This window comes from Carassius carassius, chromosome 34 (assembly GCF_963082965.1).
Source record: "Carassius carassius chromosome 34, fCarCar2.1, whole genome shotgun sequence".
Lineage (NCBI taxonomy): Eukaryota > Metazoa > Chordata > Actinopteri > Cypriniformes > Cyprinidae > Carassius > Carassius carassius.
This window is the reverse complement of record NC_081788.1, coordinates 12,705,835-12,726,315: the sequence shown is the minus strand read 5'-3', so window position 1 is coordinate 12,726,315 and position 20,481 is coordinate 12,705,835. Positions and strand designations below refer to the sequence as shown.

The 20,481-nt window shown below is 38.2% G+C and overlaps 1 protein-coding gene across 20 annotated transcripts in view; it reads left to right on the top strand.

Annotated features, from left to right (window-relative positions):
* Nucleotides 1-20,481, top strand: part of LOC132114422 (RIMS-binding protein 2-like) — a 166,217-nt gene that overhangs the window by 138,272 nt on the left and 7,464 nt on the right. For 9 of the 20 annotated variants that reach the window (XR_009425319.1, XR_009425320.1, XR_009425321.1 and 6 more), the window contains 11 exons: nt 1,964-2,115; nt 5,076-5,678; nt 5,790-5,939; nt 6,910-7,065; nt 9,949-10,704; nt 12,942-13,056; nt 13,491-13,616; nt 15,672-15,838; nt 17,004-17,172; nt 17,545-17,607; nt 20,028-20,131. Coding sequence is in view for 17 of the 20 variants with exons in the window: in XM_059522523.1 (XP_059378506.1) it covers nt 1,964-2,115; nt 5,076-5,678; nt 5,790-5,939; nt 6,910-7,065; nt 9,949-10,704; nt 12,942-13,056; nt 13,491-13,616; nt 15,672-15,838; nt 17,004-17,172; nt 17,545-17,607; nt 20,028-20,131 (2,561 nt within the window). In the remaining 3 variants the exon portion in view is untranslated. The remainder of the gene's footprint in view (nt 1-1,963; nt 2,116-5,075; nt 5,679-5,789; nt 5,940-6,909; nt 7,066-9,948; nt 10,705-12,941; nt 13,057-13,490; nt 13,617-15,671; nt 15,839-17,003; nt 17,173-17,544; nt 17,608-20,027; nt 20,132-20,481) is intronic. The other 11 variants (XM_059522525.1, XM_059522526.1, XM_059522522.1 and 8 more) reach the window with 6 other exon arrangements.

The window sequence follows — 20,481 nt, the reverse complement described above, 5'->3', positions numbered from 1 at the left end:
TCAGTTACAGAGCATTGATCCAGTTCCTCTGGATCAACTTCACAAATTACATGATCCACTTTGAGATCCACTGTCTTTCCACCGGCACTCAGTCATGCCCCTAACGTCTCTGGACCGATCAGTGCCCCGAGCAGCCCGTGGGCTCTGATCAGTGAGGGGTGGCCATTGATTAAGCACTCCCCCTGATGATCTGTCATGTGGTGGGGAGAGAAGTGATCAGTGTGGATTAGTGTGATCCATCGAAGATTTCAAACCTGTGACAGGACTGCCTGCTCTCTGACATCAGGATGGCTTCTCTTAATTGATTGTTTGAGTGGGTGCTTGTCACTGGGAAACCATTTACAGTTTACGAAGCTGTTTAATTAGTGTTTTAGTATACAACAAATGTGATGGCATCTCTCAGTTAAACATAGTTAAAAAGTTGTTAAAATAATGTTTCAGAATTATATTCTGCTATAAAGCACCTCAAGTCATTATTCAGTTCAAATCAGTTCATTGTTGAGTTTAATTCATCTGTAAAGCAGCTGTGATGTCATCATCCAGCTCAGTTCAGTTCTCATCCAATAGTGGCCATGCAGGCAAGTCAGTATTGCCAAATAGTAAGGGTCCAAAACTAAGCAAGCCAAAAGTCAACTGTGGCAAGGAACCCAAGTTCCATTGGTGGAAAAAACCTGGGGAGAAACCAGGCTAATTTGGGTAGCCAATTCTCCTCTGGCCAGATTAACCAACATGGTGTGGTTTAATTCCAGGCTGCATCATGAGATAGACTGTGAACTGACATTTTTTTTAAATATTCGTCCAGTTCCTTCTCCTTTAAGATCAGGATGCATTACACCAGAGTTTGGTGGGGGGGTGTTGAAGCTGGCCATAGGGTCTGTGCAGAGGACATGTCTGGTTCTTGTAGTCTTCGCGAAGACCTGTCCCACACTGCATGCAAAAACAAGATACAAAAGCAAATTATTCTTATGAGCCAGTTTTTCATAGCAAATAAAAAAAATACAGTACCGCATGTCCAGGGTAGCCAGATGCACAAACAAATGACTGAGGAGCTGATTCATTTTAGTAAATCAGACATTTGTGGTACAGCATGACCACAGTAGCCAGATTCACAGGTAAGTGATTTTATAAGCCAGTTCTTTTTAGCAAATCAAAATACAGTATGCTCAGAGTTGTTTGGCAAACAAATGGTCGGATTGGCAAACAAATGACTCTAATGAGCCTTTTCTTTTTAGTGAATCAGAAACATGCAGTAAGATATGTGTAGCCTGATTACTGAAATGAATCAATCTTATGCTTTGAAGAGTTTCTGATTTGAACCTGTCTGAAACACTGCTCTGTGCAATTTGTAGCATTAGCAAAGAGAACATTTCTATCTGTACATGTAAACAAAATGGAGATTATAACTGAAATATCCGCAAATTAATTGCAATTGAATTGAAGTTAGATTCAAATTGGAAAAAAATGGAAAGTTTGTGAATCAAAATTGAATCAAATGATAGAATCTGTATTGATAACCAGCCCTGACAAGCATCATCTGGTAACTGGTTACAACACATTTAAATGTTTTGAATTAAAACCAAGCTATAAATGGAGTGAATGATGCCTGCGTTTTAGGTTCAGAGATGGTGCGGTCTGTTGCTGGCAGCCACATAAAACTCTCAGTATGATTAAGATGAATCAGCCCACATAAATTCAGAGTGCTGACATAAGCAAATACACTGTCGTCGGTCTATGCCCAGCTGGCGTCCCTTACGGCTGAAAAATGCATGCACACTCACCCACATCCACATTTACATGCCCATTACACATGCATCAAATTTTAATGCACAAGTATGCACGTGTTTCTGAAAGCGGAAGTATGTCACATCCCAACCACAAACACAATAGCAGACCTACACAGATTTGCTTGAATCATGAAGCAGTGTAGCAACTCACAAAGCAACTCTTTTTTTTTTTTTCTCAGGTCCTCCTTTACCTCCTCAGGATGTGCAAGTTCAGATGGGACAGACACCTGGAGTCTTGCAGATCTGTTGGAAGCCTCCTTCTCTCACTCCTACGGGCACTTCCAATGGAGCCAGTGTAATCGGATACATGGTTTGCACTAAAGGTCAAAAGGTAAAGCGATGTAACTGATTCTTACTATTGTCATGCCATTTGTAAATAATGTCACATACTGATCTGCAATAAGCAGTGGGCCCTGCTAAAGAAGCCAATGAAATGTCTAAGATCAGCTTGGAGGCTGAACATATATATGCTAGTTCACATTTTTGAATTGCAGGTTTCATTCCGCTCACTGACTCCATCAGGTGATCGTTTGTGTCATAGCATGGCCAGTGTTTCCCCTGTGTTATATAAGGAAGGGATTTATATAAGTCATTTTGGACAATCTGACAAAAACACTTTTTGAAATAATATTAACCTCTTTTAGAAAAAAAGTACAATTATTTATGTATTATATATACAAATGTATTTTTTTCTGAGATGTTTTCCATGTACCAGTAGGTTTGAAATATGCTGCTCTTAACAAGAAGTATGTCCAGGACCAGGGAGAGGAAGTTAAAGGGATAGTTCACCCAAAAATCTAAATTATGTCATTAATAACTCACCCTCATGTCGTTCCAAACCAGTAAGACCTCGTTTTATCTTCGGAACACATTTTAAGATATTTTAGATTTAGTCCGAGAGCTCTCAGTCCCTCCATTTAAACTGTGTGTACGCTATACTGTCCATGGTTAAAAGGTAATAAAAACATCATCAAAGTAGTTCATGTGACATCAGAGGGTCAGTTAGAAATTTTTGGTCCGAAAATAACAAAAACTACGACTTTATTCAGCATTGTCTTCTCTTCCGTGTCTGTTGTGAGCGCGTTCACTGCAGTGTAGTGATATCCAGTTCGCAAACGAATCATTCGATTTAACCGGTTCTTCTTAGTGAACCGGTTGAACTCGTTCCCCAAATCAAACTGAATCATTTGAAACGATTCGCATCTCTAATACGCATTAATCCACAAATGACTTAAGCTGTTAACTTTCTTAATGTGGCTGACACTCCTTCTGAGTTCAAACAAACCAATATCCCGGAGTAATTCATTTACTCAAACAGTACACTGACTGAACTGCTGTGAAGAGAGAACTGAAGATGAACACCGAGCCGAGCCAGATAATGAACGAAAGATGGACTCGTTCACGAGTCAAGAACCGGTTGCATCGGTTTTCGGATCACCAGTAGTGATGGGAAGTTCGGTTCTTTTCGGCGAGCCGGTTGTTCCGGACAGTTCGATTAAATAAACCGGTTGAAGAAAATGGTTCACCGGTTCTTTTGAGCTCGACGTAATGGCGTCATTGGCGATGATTGCCCTTCATTCAAGCCTTAGGTTTAACTGTGCTCATAACATTAGCACAGAATCAGTTCAGAATCAATCATCAAATTAATCAGTTCGGTTCAGACGCTCTGTGTGTCAGTCTGCTTCACGCTGAATCACACATGTGCAGTATCATCAGCTCCTCGGTTCTCGAATCAGACGCGTCTGACAGAAATGGTTATTGACTCGAAAACGAGTCAATCTTTTGCTCGTTATCTGGCTCGGCTCGGTGTTCATCTTCAGTTCTCTCTTCACCGCAGTTCAGTCAGTGTACTGAGTAAATTAATTACTCCGGTTTGTTTTTGTTTTGTTTGTTTATTTGGTTTATTTTAACTCAGAGGGAGTGTCAGCCACATTAAAAAAGTTAACAGCTTACGTCATTTGTGGATTAATGCGTATTGGAGACGCGAACCGTTTAAAACGATTCAGTTTGATTTGTTGAACTGGTTCAAGAAGAACCGGTTAAATCAAATGATTAATTTGCGAACCGGATATCACTACACAGCAGTGAACGCGCTCACAACAGACACGGAAGAGAAAACAATGGTGAATAAAGTCGTATTTTTTGTTATTTTTGGACCAAAATGTATTTTCGATGCTTCAAGAAATTCTAACTGACCCTCTGATGGCACATGGACTACTTTGATGATGTTTTTATTACCTTTCTGGACATGGACAGTATACCGTACACACAGCTTCAATGGAGGGACTGAGAGCTCTCGGACTAAATCTAAAATATCTTTGTTCTGATGATGAACGGAGGTCTTATGGGTTTGGAACAACATGAGGGTGAGTCATTAATGACATTATTTTCATGTTTGGCTGAACTAACCATTTAAGGGCTTGTTGACAGAAGTGTCAACCTGTAATTTTGTCACCTTGTCTTACATTAATAAGATTAAATGTTTTTTGTGTTGTTGTTTTTTGCCTGGCAAGCTTAAACATTTGTTTTTCTATTGAGATGCATTAATCATTTACTGTAGCTGTTTAAAATTTGTCAAAAGTGTTATATATATAATGGTATATATAATATCATCTCTAATTGGTTGAAAATAATAAACAAATCACCATAAGCAGCTGTTTTCTAACAACAAGTGTTTATGAATTTATTTATATGACAGAATTAAAATATAGCTGTGTAATTTCCAGCTATTATTGGAAAAAAAAAATGATATGTATGTACTTGAAAATAATTTGTATATAAAATTATAATTTTAACAAACTAAAATGTATTAAAAAATATTATTTCATTTGGTAGATTATTTTATGTTTATGTATTATATTTTGATTTATAATAATTTTTTAAGTTATTTCTAATACATTTAAAATTATCAATGAATCATTTTATATTTTTATTCATATTTTTATTTTAATGAAAAATATATATTACATTTGTTTATTTTTAACACAAAATGTATTGCTAAAAAATAAAGTTGATCATTTTTAAAATGGAAAACAGTGAAATGTAAAATTTAATTAAAATTAAATTAAATTAAATTTATGCATTTAGCAGATGCTTTTATCCAAAGCGACTTACAGTGCATTCAGGCTAACATTTTTTACCTAACATGTAAATGTAAAAAGGCAAATAAAAAAAACAGGTCAAGTACAAATCTGAAAAACTCTCTGCCTGTCTCAGCAGAAAACACTCATTGCTTATCCTTGCAAAGTCACATTTGTTTATCCCATATTTCTTTTGTTTGTTTGTTTTCAGATAGCAGAGATAATGTACCCCACAGCAGATTTCGTTACGGTGGAACTGAACCGTATCCAGTGTCTGGAAGCGCGGGAGGTCATTGTGAGGACAATATCAGCACAAGGAGAGTCGCAGGACTCTCCCGTGGCCACCATTCCGCACAGCCTCCTGGTGCCTCACTCCCACGGACACCCCCCACCCCCCCATCCGCCTCCCTATCCTCAAGCCTACCCCCCAACCCATCCACAACCGCATGTTCAGCCCCACTCCATCCCGCCACCCCACCCTCATCCACCACCCTCACACCCCAATGTTCACCCCTCACCCTCCCACTACCCCATGTCCAAACCCAAACTCCTACCAAGTGCCAGAGACCCCCATGCCAAAGAGCCAGAGATGGGCGGGCGAATGGGGCAGCCCTGGGAGCCTTATCCTCGGGCCCCGTCACCCCTTCCGCCCCCTTCACACCGGGGACACACACTGGAGCCCCCTCACATAGAGGGCCGGCGCTCACCCTCCCCTCAGAGGATCTTGCCTCAACCTCAGGGAGTGCCCATTCCCAACACAGTGGCTCGTGCTATAGCCCGCCAGGCGGCGCAGAGGGGTGCTCCAAACAGCAGGGTAAGTCTACTGGGTTAAATAAGGAAGTTGATGAACAAGATGTCAGTATGGAGGATTGCTGGAGTGATTTGAAGCAGCATGGCAGAGTATAATGTACATGATCTGTTTCAGGTGGAGAGGAGGAACATCTTCAGCGAGAGGGGTAATGCTCTGCATTCATTAAATTCAGATGAGGAGGAGGATGGGTACGATTCCCCTCATGCCAGACGAAGAGGTGCTTCTGTGGATGAGTTTCTCAGAGGTTCTGAGCTGGGCAGACAGGTGAGTCTAAGAAATAGCGATCTATTTGTACTGGAAATGGAGGTTTTTTGGAGGGAGTTTTGAGTCAGCTGACAACTTTACCAACACAAGAAATTGACATTTCTGTTTATTTATGCTTTACAAATCATTACAAAATGTGCATTCTGGTGTCACATTATATTATATTGAATTATATTATACTTATATTATGTTGATATTATATTGAATTAATAATGAAATTAATAATGTATATTGTAAATTGTTGGTTGTAACTATATTTTGTAACTTAATGTTAACTAAATGCTAGCATTTTTTCCTGACACAAAGAAATATTGCTGCCCATTTTTATATATCTCAGTAATCAGTATAAGTAAAAAATTACTTAAAATTAATATAACATTAATATAACATTCTTAATTTTTTACATGTGGGCCAAATAGGCCCTCAAATATAGTATATATAGTGCTCCTGTAGCTCAAGTGGTAGAGCTTTGCCTTAGCAAGCGCAAGGTTGGGGGTTCAAATCCCAGGGAACACATGTTAGGAGAAAATTTTTAGCTTGAATGCAATGTAAGTCGCTTTGGATAAAAGTGTCTGCTAAATGCATAAATTTAATTTAATTAATTTTTTTAATTTAAATATGCGCCTAAATATTTTTCAGTGCCACTTTGTGCTTATTTAAGTTTCCTTTAATTTTTTATCATTACATTATTTTCCCTTTGAAGTTTTGCTTGTTTTCCTTGGATTCATAAATTAATCATTCATAATTGAAGCAAATCCAAAATCCAAGGAAAACAAGCAAAATATCAGAGTTTTACAAACAACAAAACAAAGACATTTGCAAAACCGATTAAAAACAAAGTATTCATGGGCAAAATTAGGAACCAGATACATTAGAAAACCAGAGTCTAATTAAGTGAGCTTTCTGTTGAGTTTTGAAGGTTTCTTCCTGGAGTGTTAAATCATGAAAATCTCTGTGTGTATATCTCCAGCATCATCAATACAACCACAGTGATGAGTACTACACTGAGAGCAGTCGGGGCTCCGATCTGTCAGACATCATCGAGGAGGATGAGGAGGAGCTGTACTCGGATATGCAGCTGGAAGAAGGACGTCGCCGCAGCATCAACTCGCACAACACATTAAAGGTATGGAACAGACACCCTTCCGGCCGCCGTCTGTCTTGGGCGTGGGCCACTGGGCCGCAGGCTAGAGGCTGGGACAGACGTAGGGGGATGGAGTATGCCATGTTCTGCAGGGCTCCTCCCAAGGGGTGGTACTAGATGGTTGGCACTTCAACCTTATAGAATAGGCTTGAAAGGCCAACTGCAGTTCAGTTAACTTGGTCTTTAGAGGTAAGAGTATTTTTGTTATAAAGTAACTCAGTGGATTTGTCCTGATTATATGACTAGAGTTGGTTTTCTGTGTTTTTGTGATGGTGAATTTAAAACAGGAGGTGGTAGACCTCTGATGCTGCATAAAAGCTTGAGCGGCAGGATCTTAACAGATCACCCCATCCTCAGTCTCTCCTGGGTCTTAAAAGCGGGTTAGCAGGTGGCTTTGCACTATCGAACTTCGACGTCATCAAGTCATTTAGCCAGCTTTGTATAAGCCTGTCCAGTCATACAAAGCTTGATACATCTGAATGGCTTAACCTGAGGCTGCACACGCAATGCATGAGTAAACAATCGAATATGCTTCACGCTCTCCAGATGTTGCAAACTCTATTGTTCAGTTTTAAGTATTGCATCACTATGCGTTTGTATCTAGTAAAAATTTATCTGGATTACTCTATATAATAGAAATGGCTCTTCTTGCAGATTTTTAGATTTATTGCATATGACGATCACATATGTGCAGATATATACAGTGCGTATTTGTTTGCTATGCCTGAAGTGTTTACCTCATGGAATATAACGCCATGGTTGTAAGTGTTTGTGATTATTATTAAATAAAGAAAGGGTTTGTTTGTGTACTCTATGCATAAGTATTATATAAACTGAACCTGTTTCAAGTGTCAAATTAGCTCCTACATGATCAGGTGAAAATAAACATATCATTCCAAGGGCATTTTGGGAATCTCATTTAAGTAAAGTCTGCTTAAATGAAACGCTTTTGATTATGTTTTTCTCTTGGTTACACTTCTGTTAAGTTTTACTTTTCTCAGTGTAACTTTTCAATTTTGTGAATATCTGTCTTTTCATGAAAAATGTTTAATACTGTTAAGATTTCTTTCAAAATATATCAATGAATAAGTATTATACAGAAAGGGTTCCAAAAATACATGATGTATTGAATATATGAAGCAATAAATGGAATATTATATTTCAGTTTTTGTCATTTTTGTTTTGAGTTATGTTTTTAGAGACCTGAGCTGTTATTGGGATTGTGGTATGAAAACTAACACCTCATATATATTACAGAATATTCTACTGTCTTGAGAGATGATTTGCCTCAAACTGCAGATATCTGTGCGACACTTTAGTATGATATAAAAAACGTTATATATATGCAGTGGTGTTAAACTTATATACTAAAAAACAACGTTTTTTTTTATATTCTGCCGTAGCAATCACCTCTTAGGGTTCTTTCACACCTGAAGATTGATTGTTTTGTTCTCGAACAGTGATTCAAATTATTTTAGTGTTGCTTTTTATTCTTTGTGTGGCTACCTTTTACATGACAAAGTTTCTAAACAGACCAAAATTTTTAATATAAATCACATGCGAGTAAATTGTCCTCTCATTGGTCAAAGTTCCACGGTTTATTTTCCAGAATTCCGCTCATAACTGTCATCCGTCAAGATGGAACAACAACAGCTTCAAGGGCTTGTTGTTGTTGTTGGGGGTTTTTTTGTCTGTTTTTTTTTTTTTTTTGTAACTGTCATTATATTCATTTTGAACAGGAGTCCAGGATTCGTCAAGAAAACATTTAAAAATGCCCCTAACAGTTACTGCGAAGAAGAGCAATGAGATGGCATTATAAAATGAAAAGGTGCACTTTGATTTTAAATGGCGAAGACATGCTCACCCACAGATATACTATTTAGGGCTGATAGGATGGATAGTATGCACATTAGGATGCCGGGACCCTCTACTGCTTTTCGCGGAACTTACGTAATGACCCATCATACATTGGATATAGACTGGTTCATTGGTCCGTTGGATCGAATTGCTTTCTCACTACAACCGAACCGCTCCACAGTTAATTTTCAATCGAGCCGAGACCACCTCATTCAGGCGATCTCAGACCGATTTGTTTGGTGTGGATCCAAGCATGATTGCCGTATTCACATATGCCCAAATTAACAGAGTTTAGGGGTGAAACGTGCCAGGTTCCGAAACAACGGGCCAGGTGTGAAAGTTCCCTTAATCTAAAAATATCTGTTACGTGTATCAGGATGTAGACATTTTAAAATAGGTTTGAAAATAGATTTGTCTTTTTAATAATATGTATTTTTTAATTTCCATTCCAGGTTACTGGTCTACTTTTTAACACAATTCTCTTGTTGCTTGGCAGAGGAATCTCCATTTTAATTTTTTTTATTCATGTACTGTATAGTCCTTAGATTTGTTAGTCTTGGTCCTTTGATTGCCTGTTATTCATTTCTTAATGTTCTGTGTTCTGAATTTTCATCTGTAGTTGTTGTTGTTGGAATGTGCTATGTAAGTGGATTGTCTCAATGAACCCTGCATATGTGATAATCTCCAGTTCTCATTTTCTGTACGGTTCGCATTTCCTGACGTTTTCCTTCTACAGATTCCCTTCCGTCGCATGTCATGTCCGTCATGGAATGAGACTGCATGCCCTACATTGCACCATGACCTCCGATAACTAATTCTGTCTTTATTTTGTCTTTCTTTTCCCATTTTGTTCTCTATTTGCACACTGTTTTATCTTCTCTGCCTATTCTAACACCATCAAACAAAACCCACCAAAAACAATCCCGATTTTAACTAATTGAAAAACGTCAAAACTTAACTGAAACTTTGGCTCCTCCTTCGTCAATCACCCTCTCCGGCTTCTAAAAGGCATATTATAGGCGTCAGGACCTAGCAGTGGACCGGGACAGTTGGGACCTGCAGCGGGAGGTGGTACGACAGCGTTCCTTGCGCTCCCACAAGCGGCTACACAGCATCCCGGAAGTTGCAGAGGAGGAACAGGACACTGGGGTGGAGGTCCTGGGTCAGCGGCTGCGTTTTGAGGAGGCTTGTCCGGGCACTCCTTGCAGGAACCCACAGCCCTACCACCAGAACTCACGGCAGCCAAACCACCTCTCCCCGAGCAAGAGTGTCCGCAGACTGCAGAGGCAGCGCTCCTCTCCACGCTACAGCTCCATAGAGGACCGACCACCATGCTGGAGCAGTAGCAGGCAGACCACCAAGAGCCCGGACAGCGGACTAGACTGCGGGAGCGAGGAGGAGGGCTCGCTTGGCTACCGTGGAAGTTACCACTTGTACACAGGGGGCAGCCCGCTTCGGGTGGGTTCTGGCCCCAACATGCGGATGATCCACAGTGAGGGGCCTGTGGAGAGGCATGCTCTGGCTGCTGGCAGGAAAAGGACACTGACCCGGCAGTGTAGCATGGAGGAGGACTGCCTGGATACCATTCCAGAGACAAGGAGCATGCGGGAGTCATATCACCATTATCACTATCATCCACACCTTCACCATCCCCAACGCAGGTTCCGGAGCGAGGGCAGGCTGAGCGAGGTTGGCAGGACCTATCACACGGACATTAGGGCATACTCTGTGGCCAGACTCAACAGGGCAATGGATGAACCCCTGGTGTGTGTCTCCTACCCCTCCTCTCACCCTTCCGCCCTCTCATCATCTACCAACTGCTTTGTGTTCTCATCAGCAATCGATTAAATCATTCATCTGTTCTTGGTGTTCCACCCAGTCTGTCATTGGTTTATTTGGTTTTCTTCTTGTTGTTTTGCTTTTTTGTTTGGTCTATTTTACTAGACATTGCTTAACTTTGTTATGTTGTTGTTTGAGTTCACCTTTTGATGTTAGCTTTTATGATCTTTCTTGATTTTGTTTAGACCTCATGTGACTTTGTTTGATTCCTAGAGTGTTGAGTGAAATTTTTTGGATGTGTAGATTTGTTTTGATTATCTAAAGGCCATTTCCGAGTGTTTCTTGTTTCTGTTGTAAGAAGAGTCACAAATCAAATGACAATGTTTCCACAGTCCTTCAACTTTAGAGTCCATATTAATAGTTTCTAGCAGAGGTATTCAAGCCTGTTCCTGGAGACCCAGTATCCTTCAGAGTTTAGCTCCAACCAGTTATTCTGGGTCCTCAAAATCACTTGAAAACTCACAGGCTGGTGTGTTGAAGCAGGTTGGAAATAAACTTTGCAGGATAGTGGGTCTCCAAGAGCAAGGCTGAAGACCTCTGGTTTAGAGCAGTGTATACAAACCCTGTTCCTGGAGGCACCCCGTAAGTACATATTTTGGATGTCTCCCTTGTCTGACCAATCCATTTTAGGTCTTTAAGTCTCTACTCGTGAACTGATGAGTTGTTTTAGATGTTTTTGATTGGATAGAGTTAAAAAATGTGTAATGTTGGGGTGACTCCAAGAACACGGTTGGGAACAGAGTATTTGAGCGGAGTGGACCATCAAAAATCTTCTCGCTTCTCTCTCCATTCCTCACTCCAAGGCTAAATTATTTCACTATGTTTAGAAATAATATTAAACAAAATATAAATGCATAAAACTAGAACAATAGTTTTAAAATGGTTTATTGGAACACTACAGTTGGCCCAAATCCATATTAAATGACTGCTTAACTTGCTTAGCTTACCTGTCTGTGCAACGCCTCTCTCTACTATGTCGAAACTGAAGGTAGTTACTTCAGGAATAGAAAGAATATGCTGTAACTTTTCAATTTTTCTTCATTCCTGAATGTATGCACGCAATCTATACGTTATGTGTTTAGAGCAGAGATTAACAAACTGTACAACTTACAACATGCTTTAACCTCCCGCACCCGTCCATTGCCCTTTTAACCTTTGTATGTGATCCACATATCTGTCAATCTAACTAATTATGTTTAATGCGCTGGTTGGCATAATTTATGCCTATGACAGAGCGGTAGCGGAGTGTTAATCCAGTCAAAATCAAGCCACTCCCCGCTCCGCTCCCAATGCACTCCGCTTACATACTCTGCTCGGGGAACACTGGTTTAGAGTTGTTAATGGGAAGCTGGAAAGACCAAAAGTATGGCTAATCTGCGCATTTAACAGTGCACCATGGACAAGTTATTCAAGCCAGTAAACAATGTGGTGCCACTGATTAGAACAGTCAAAGCTGGTTTGTTTGGGCTTGAACAGATAACTCATCCACACTTATTTGGATTGAGTAGCACAAATACATCCTTTTTTTAATGCGTTTGCTTCCCATAGTTGTTTTCTTCTAATACCTGCTCATACATACATAAGGTTTTTGAATTACTGGCCTATTAGTAATAAATATTAGAAGGGGGCCAAATTAAAAATTCAAGAATCAGATAATAAAAACTGTCCATTATTCTGAAAATTGCAGGGAAATCTCCCAGGATGTCTGTGGTGGTTAAGGTCCTGAATACTATCAAATACAGATTTTCAGCATGCTAAAGAGATGTAATGACAGTTTTATATACTCAACACATTTTAGGCAGACCATAATGTAGAATAATATGATCCAAAAATCTAATCACAAACTACATTGAAAACTTTAGCATATGAACTGAAGAGGAGCAGAACAAAAACCAAAATGGTCTTTAGCTAAGCATCTGATTTCTGCCAAAACCCTGCTCATGTTGTCGTCAGAGTTTGTTTCAATTGTTTATGTTAAATGTTTTGGCGGGTTCATCCTACTTGTTTCACTTAGGACTAGAATCTTGTTCTCTAAAGAAATCAGTTTATGTACTTTTATTAATTATTTTCATTTTAGGGTTGATGGGAATCTTTTTTAAATATGATATCTATTTTTATAGCACCACTGGCTTTGATTAACATTTTGATATTTGCTTTTGAAGATTTTAGGGAGCTCTCCCTCAACAGGACGCTCGGATCGACTGGACCATTCCGGCCATAGGATGAGTCGCAGCTGTCCAGCCGCTCAGAGAAGACCAATGACAGTCCCTTCCATTGGTTAGTCTGGTCACATGATGTTTGGACTCTCCTTCCCTTCCTTTAGTGTCTTTTGTAGAAACACCTATTGTGTATTCCTCTGTTTTCCTTACATTCCTTGATGACAGTTCAGGTGTTCTGTAAGCCCTAGGAGTCACTTTTGGTTGATCTTTGCCACTGATTCTATTTCAGATTCAATAATAATTAGAAAGGCCAAACACTGTTGCCTAGAAAACCATCATGTTAAACATTGCTGTTTTACTTTGGCGCAACTCATGTCAGCTGGCTTTCAATACTGTTTTAAGATCAGTATGCAATTTTTGATGCCTTAGTGCTACAGAATGGCAATTCCGATCCTAAAACTCTCATCGAGAGCCTTGAAAATGCCATAATCCACAACTCACGGGCTGAGTAGAGGGGCTACGGCTGTAATGCTCTGATTGGTGTTTCCATAGAGATCACCGTGGAGAATAACAGTGAGGGGAGTGAGGGGAACCTCTCACCTATCAAGGATGATGTTTACTATACCAGTGTAGCCCACCGCAGGACATGGCCCCCACAGCGAACAGAGCACCAATATGGTATGTGGCGTGGCTCCTCCATGAAAAAGAACATTTAACCAAATTACCAGAACAAATTTGAACTGATATATCAGATTATTAGAAGAGTATCTTGTTTAAAGACCCTTATGAAATCAAAGGAAGAGTTTTGTGGCTTTTAGTTCATGGCAGTTAGCTTTGAGTGGCCAATAAAAAAATATCTTTAAAAGCCAGTTTCAGTTACTCAGGTAAATTTAGTTTGATCAAGCCCCTATTTTTCAGGCTGAAGAAGATTGATTGGTTATTATATATTATATCCTTAGTGCATTAGAATTACACATATTAAGCAATTCTTATTTAAAATGTGTATATACACATCTACTCCTAAATGCATGTACTAAAACAAACCTTTGTACAACCCAAACTCCCTTTTTCAATAGGAAAAACATGAATTCAGGAAAGCAGAGTGAATTTTTCAGGTGATTTCATGGGGTCTTTAAATTATTATTTCTAAACTAAATGCAAGTTAAGCTCTACTGAGTGCTTCTGTGTCATGTTGTTTATCACAGATACAATTTTAGATCCTTCAGTTTCTAAAAAGCAGTTCCACCGGAATAAATGGTAAAAGAAAAAAAAATATTGTCTCAAAAGTTGAGCCACAAATCTTAAACATAATACATGAGATTAGTGTGACCGTATTGCTTTATTAACCTTGTCTAAATAAAGTCATATCCAGTCTTTCAGCTCATGTTATTTTTGTGCTAAATCCTTACACCTTACATCTTCACAAATAGGATAATTATAGTGAAGCAAACGTACTAGAACTACACAGAAGTTCAGCAGAAGTCTTAGCCTTACAATTTGGGACAGTTGTACAGCTCAAACAGCACATATATTTAGCCAAAAATACAAGCTTCATGTTTCTTTTAACCTATAGATTTACATTGTAAATGTGGTACTGTAAACAATCATAGCTTTCAAATGGGAAGCATATCGCAGATACAGTTGCTAGAGCTTTACTTGTATTGTTAACCTTAAAAAGAACAGAAGCTGCCTTTACCTTAAAACACGCAGGAGCCTCTCATTAACATGTGAAAGACAATCATGGATGAGGCATATTTATTGAGTTATTTTATCTATTCATTTACCTTTTACATGTATATTTATTTTTTAAACAAGAGGCAATTTCTATTTAAGTACTATTATTTTACCTTTTTTTCCCTCAATGTAAATTTTTCTTTATTTTAGTTACAGATAACTAGGATTAGGTTAGGGTTTCGGTCTGTTTAAGGGTGATCGCTCCTTTCTTTGTGCTTATTGTGTGGTCTAAAACACCAGACAGTGTTTGTGAACCCCTCTTCTCCTCCTCTTGCTCCCCTTGTTGCCTTTTTCCTCATCATCTATTTTCTACTGAGCTTCATTTGCGATATTCGATTGTTTCATTTGCATGATTGTCTTTTATACTGTTGGCTGTTGTAAGACTGCAAACAATAAGAGCAGAGATGTCTTCACTCCTGTACCAGCTTTCATAGAGCTCTATGATGATAATGTGAATGTTCTTCATGTCCTTATCAGTAACTGGGTGCATGATTCACTTTTATCAACTTCATATACACTTTTAATTAACTGGCATGGTCTACCATTTACTCCTCTCTAAGACTTTGGTATACGATAACAGAAAAGAGATTGGTAGTGGATCATTCCAGTGAAGAGTTGCTGCATGTCTGTCCAAGAACTGTTGCAGTAAAACAGCAATGTTTTAATTTTTCCCTTGTTCTTTTAATATGCATGCATTCTTCTGTTTCAGTATGCTTGTATATTTCCCCACTGCTGTACTGTGCGCTAGATGATTTTAACATGCATTTGTATCAAGTGTGATTAGCATTTTTATCAGTATTTTATCGGTTTTTGTCTCACTTTTAGAAGGAATCGTAGTCATATATCAGCAAACTGTACAGTATGTCATTTTTTCGACATTGTTTGGCTGTCACAGACTGATGCCTCTGAGGATATAGATTAGGCTAAGTGTCTCTTTTTGGCTTTAGCTATCCTTTGATGTCTGTGTGTAGCAGAAGCTTGCCCTCTCCTGTGTTTCAGATGGTTATGGAGGACGGGACCGGCGGTCTCCAGACTACTATGAGTCAGAGCCAGAGGACTTGTCCCGAATCTTTGTGGCCATGTTTGACTATGACCCCCTGTCAATGTCTCCTAACCCTGATGCTGCTGTGGAAGAGCTTCCCTTCAAGGAGGGCCAGATCATAAAGGTTCGTTGTTTTTCCATTTCTTTCCACCTTTTAAAACTTTTTTTTATTTCTACTCTATTTAGGGGCTGCATCGATACAGATGATCATTATGTATTTGAACTAATGTACACATTTAATTGCCAATAGTAAAAGTAGAGATTATTAAATTATATAGTATAATATAAAAATATTAATACACATTTTAATATGAATGTATCAATACAGTATAAATGTAATATTATTTATTACTGTAACTATTAATTCTATATAATAAATATATAATTATTAAATAAATATGTATTTATATGATGATGCTCATAATATGATGTATTTTTTATTACATTGTGCTTTCATAATTGTTTATTATAAATTCTATTCTGATTTCTATTCTATTTTATTTAGGGATACTAATAGTTGATGATGTTTATGTGTTTTTGTCCCAGTAAAAATACTGATTATTAAATTATGAATGTATAATTTTTCAATATTAATTTAGCAATATATAGTGAGTATATTATCCATTTATTTTTATGTATATAAATATATATGGATTTTTATTTAATTATATTTTTATTTAAAAAAAAAAAATTAATTAATAATTGTACACATGACTAATTGAATAAAATAATTTTATTAAATTATATTGTTCGATTCTGTGCACCAATACAGACGTTTTGACTGGTAAAATAGTTGATAACTATTTCTATATATTTATGTAACAAACAATATAGTTTCCAGTATTGAAAGAATACTGATTCTTAAATGGTTCTTTTTATTGTTACCTTTTTGTATTTTATATCTAAACATAAGTATATAGATTTATAATGATCTATTTTATATAAATAAAAAGTTGTGCATTGCTAATTATATATTCTAAGTGCTGTTCTGTTCAAGTGCTAGTCTAGTGCAAGTCAGTTCATTGCCTTCTTGCCATTTCACTGTTCATAATATAGCCTACATATCTTCTGTTTGCGGTGGCCATTAACATTTATTTAATTACCAGACACTTTCATCCAAAGTGACATACAAATGAAAATAATACAAGCATAAGTAAATAATCCAAGATAGAAAACCTCAGAAGTAGTTCTACCTTACAAAACTGAGAAGAGCAGTGCAGGACATTAGAGAGAATGTAATTAAAAAGGTAATGAAATGAGTTCAGTTATGGCCCTGCTGTGTTGTCCAGGTGTTCGGAGAGAAGGACACAGATGGATTCTATAGGGCAGAGATCTGCGGTCGCAGGGGGCTCGTCCCCTGTAACATGGTCTCAGAGATCCAGACAGATGATGATGAAATGGTGGACCAGCTGCTCAAACAGGGGTTTCTTCCTCTCAACACGCCCATTGAGAAAATAGGTATGAACTAACAGGTCGTTTGTGCTGAACCCTGTCCATCTCACCCCTATGTGCTTCATTTTCTGACTATTCTCTTTCTTTCTGATTTAAGATTTAACATGGTGCTAGTCTGTAAGTTGTCAACCTTTTCCAGACTATTCCTTACAATACATAGTATAACTCTTAAAGGGATAGTTCACCAAAAAAAATGGAAATTCTATCATCTCTCATGTAGTTCCAAATTCGTAGGACTTTTTTCATCTGAGGAAATAAAAGCAGAATCCTAGCAGAATGTCAAAGATGGATTATTCCTTTAAATCCCGTGCCTTCCTTGCCTTCATTCTTTCCTCTCTCTCATTCATTTCTTTTTTGCTTTCCTCTTTTCTTTTCAAGTAAACTGTAATAGGTTCAAAGATGGCCGTTCAGTTAATCGCAGGTCCCGGAAATCCAAGAGAGGTTTGTGCCCACAAAATCTTTCCACCAGTTTTCTTTTCTTTTTCACTTAAGTGCCTTTTCACAGCTCACCTCCATGTTGCCCTTCAACACTTGAATGTCACACAAGCATAAGCTCTTCTTCCTGTTCTCACTGACACCTCATACAGGGAATAATGCAGATTAAACAGTGGAGTCCACAAGTCTGAAACTGTGGACCGATTTAATTTTTTCAATATGATGTTTTGGACCCTACAGCTTAGACTAGTGGACATTTGGATTTAATATTCAGAAGTTGTCTACTAAATGTGCCTTCTGGTTTTTCATGACTGTATTCAAGAAAAAGTTCTGCATGTGTCAGCGAAGAACATATTTTGCAGAATTTGTATAATTTATAGTTGTAAAAAATTATGATAATAAATATGAAATGCCGTTGGTTGTCAAGGTTGCTGTATTAGCTTAGTAAAAAGTATTTTAAACGTGCAGTATGGAATTTTTGGCCACCAGGGGTCACTCAATCAAAACAATAACATGAGACGTACTTTGATGATGTTGGGAAAGAGCGTAGGCTCATGGGAGTTGTTGTTCATTGGAACACGCGCTCTGTCGCTCCCCACATTCCTCACTCATTTTAACTGAGGCCGGCGACACACTGGATGCGTGGCGCAAGCGTCTCAGCTGCGTGGCGTGTCAGTTTAATTCGGCTCCCATGTTAATAGGTTAGAGTTTCTAGACTGCCCGCGTGAGACGCATGTCTCAGGCCTGGCTAGAGCTGCGCAGAAAACGTGTGCATGCTAGAAATAGAACCGACGCCTATTTTTCACGCGACACGCACGCGTGTTGGAAGCGTTTCCAGGCAAAATATAATAGGAAAATATATATAAATACATATTAATTCATGACATTTTGATGTTTGAAAGTCTATAGGTTGACATAAATTCAGATACAAATGTAATTTAAAAAATAAATAAATAATTATCGATTTTCAAATATTGCACCTGTCAAACATAGTCTATTTTGCCGTCAATACTGTTGACGGTGTCCTTTATCAGTAGGCTTTATATTTATGTTCAACATGAAGTATAGATATTGTTGTCATGAAGACAAGAGCCTGGTCTGTCAGCGGCCTCCCTCTATGTCACCTACAGCAGCAGCAGTGCGCAGCAGCGCGCCGCGCCGCGTCAGGCACGATTCTGGTGTTTAAAGACACAGAAAACGCGAGGAAGCCGCCACGCTTCTGGCACGCAGCAGAGACGCCACGCAGCCAGTGTGTCACCGGCCTTAGTATTTTGACAATCACGTATTTTCGAACGGAGAGATATATGAATTATCAGACCCCTATCAAATCAATATTCTATCTAGCTAGTAGTAATATATGTTAAAAAAAACACGGTTGCCTTTCGTTAATAATTATAATTAGGCTACGTTTATACTATGATATCGAACAAGATAGTGAACTGCATTTGAAGCTACTTTATCCAGCTAGATATAGAACACATGTAGATTTACCTTATACTCTACATGAGAGCTAGTCCATCTGCGTTTTACACAAGACATCATCGTTTCACAAAATATGCGGATAGATATAACGTTAGTTAGCTGAATGGATGCATACCTGTTTATTAGAATGCAAGCATCTCTCTGTAGTTTCAGCTTGTCACGAAGCTCTCTCTATCTTGGAAATGCAACTCCAATATTTACCCGTGTCTCGGTTCTTCTTCGTCCCAAAACCTTCTCAGGTCATTTATTTCACCCGTACGTTTGCACTTCACAGAACGTGCAGGCAAAGCATAATCATGATCCATAACTAAGTTATTGATTGAGGTATAAATACAAATATAAACAATATAAATATAAAATATAATAGTCTCGATCAAGGCTAGCTACTACTTTTTCTTCTTCGTCTCGTCTTTGCTTCTGTTCACCTTTGTATTTGGCGGTTCCGCAGGAAGTTAGATAAACTAGAGGGGTCAAAGTTTATATGACGCCATAGACGGGCGACAAAACGGAAATAAAGAAACGTGCCGTGTCTTCTAATTAAACTATAATTTTCTCCGGATTTGAAAGTTCGTGGAAACTGTCGGGATAATGTAAGTACACAACAAAAAAATATATATAACATAGATATAGTGATATCTGCTATTTTTAAAGCAGAAAAATTACATATTGCGCCTTTAACATTGAAAAGAAAAGAAAAAACACTTCTTAATATGCAATTCTAAATTCATCCATTAGAGTGCAGAAATTGATAACATCAAATTGAGTCTGTCTTGAAGTCATTTTTACAACAAAGCCTGCTGTCATGCATAAATCATGCTCTTTTTTGACATATTGTTTAATTTTAACATTTTAATCATCAAAGAGTACTTTGTTTTTCTTTCTCTCTAGTATTTATTGCTGATTTATTTGTTTTGCTCTTTTATATTTAACCTCTTTTTTTCCAGAGAGGAACAAAAGGAGTGGAAGGCAGCACCAGGTGTCGACCCGGAGGATGGTGGCCTTGTATGACTATGACCCCAGAGAGAGCTCTCCTAACCTGGATGTGGAGGTACTAAGAGACTACATTTTGTCCTGGCTTTTTCTCGTTCCATAAGCTTTTGATTTTATGCTGGTTTGCCTGTATGTCTGCCGATGTCTGCTTTTATAATAGCCACCAAATTCATTTTGCAACAGTGTGGTTTATGTGTTAATTGTTACTGTTCATTCAGATGGCACATGGCAGCTCTAAATGTTAAGTTCTGGTTGCAGAGAAATTCTGTCATTATATATTCACTATTACTGTACATCATTCTAGTCCTGTGTGACTTTTCTTCTTTGAAGAAATCCTTTGTAAAGTTGAATTCCTGTTTTAATATTATTTTTACATTATTATAGTATTTATTAGTATTTAAATGTAGC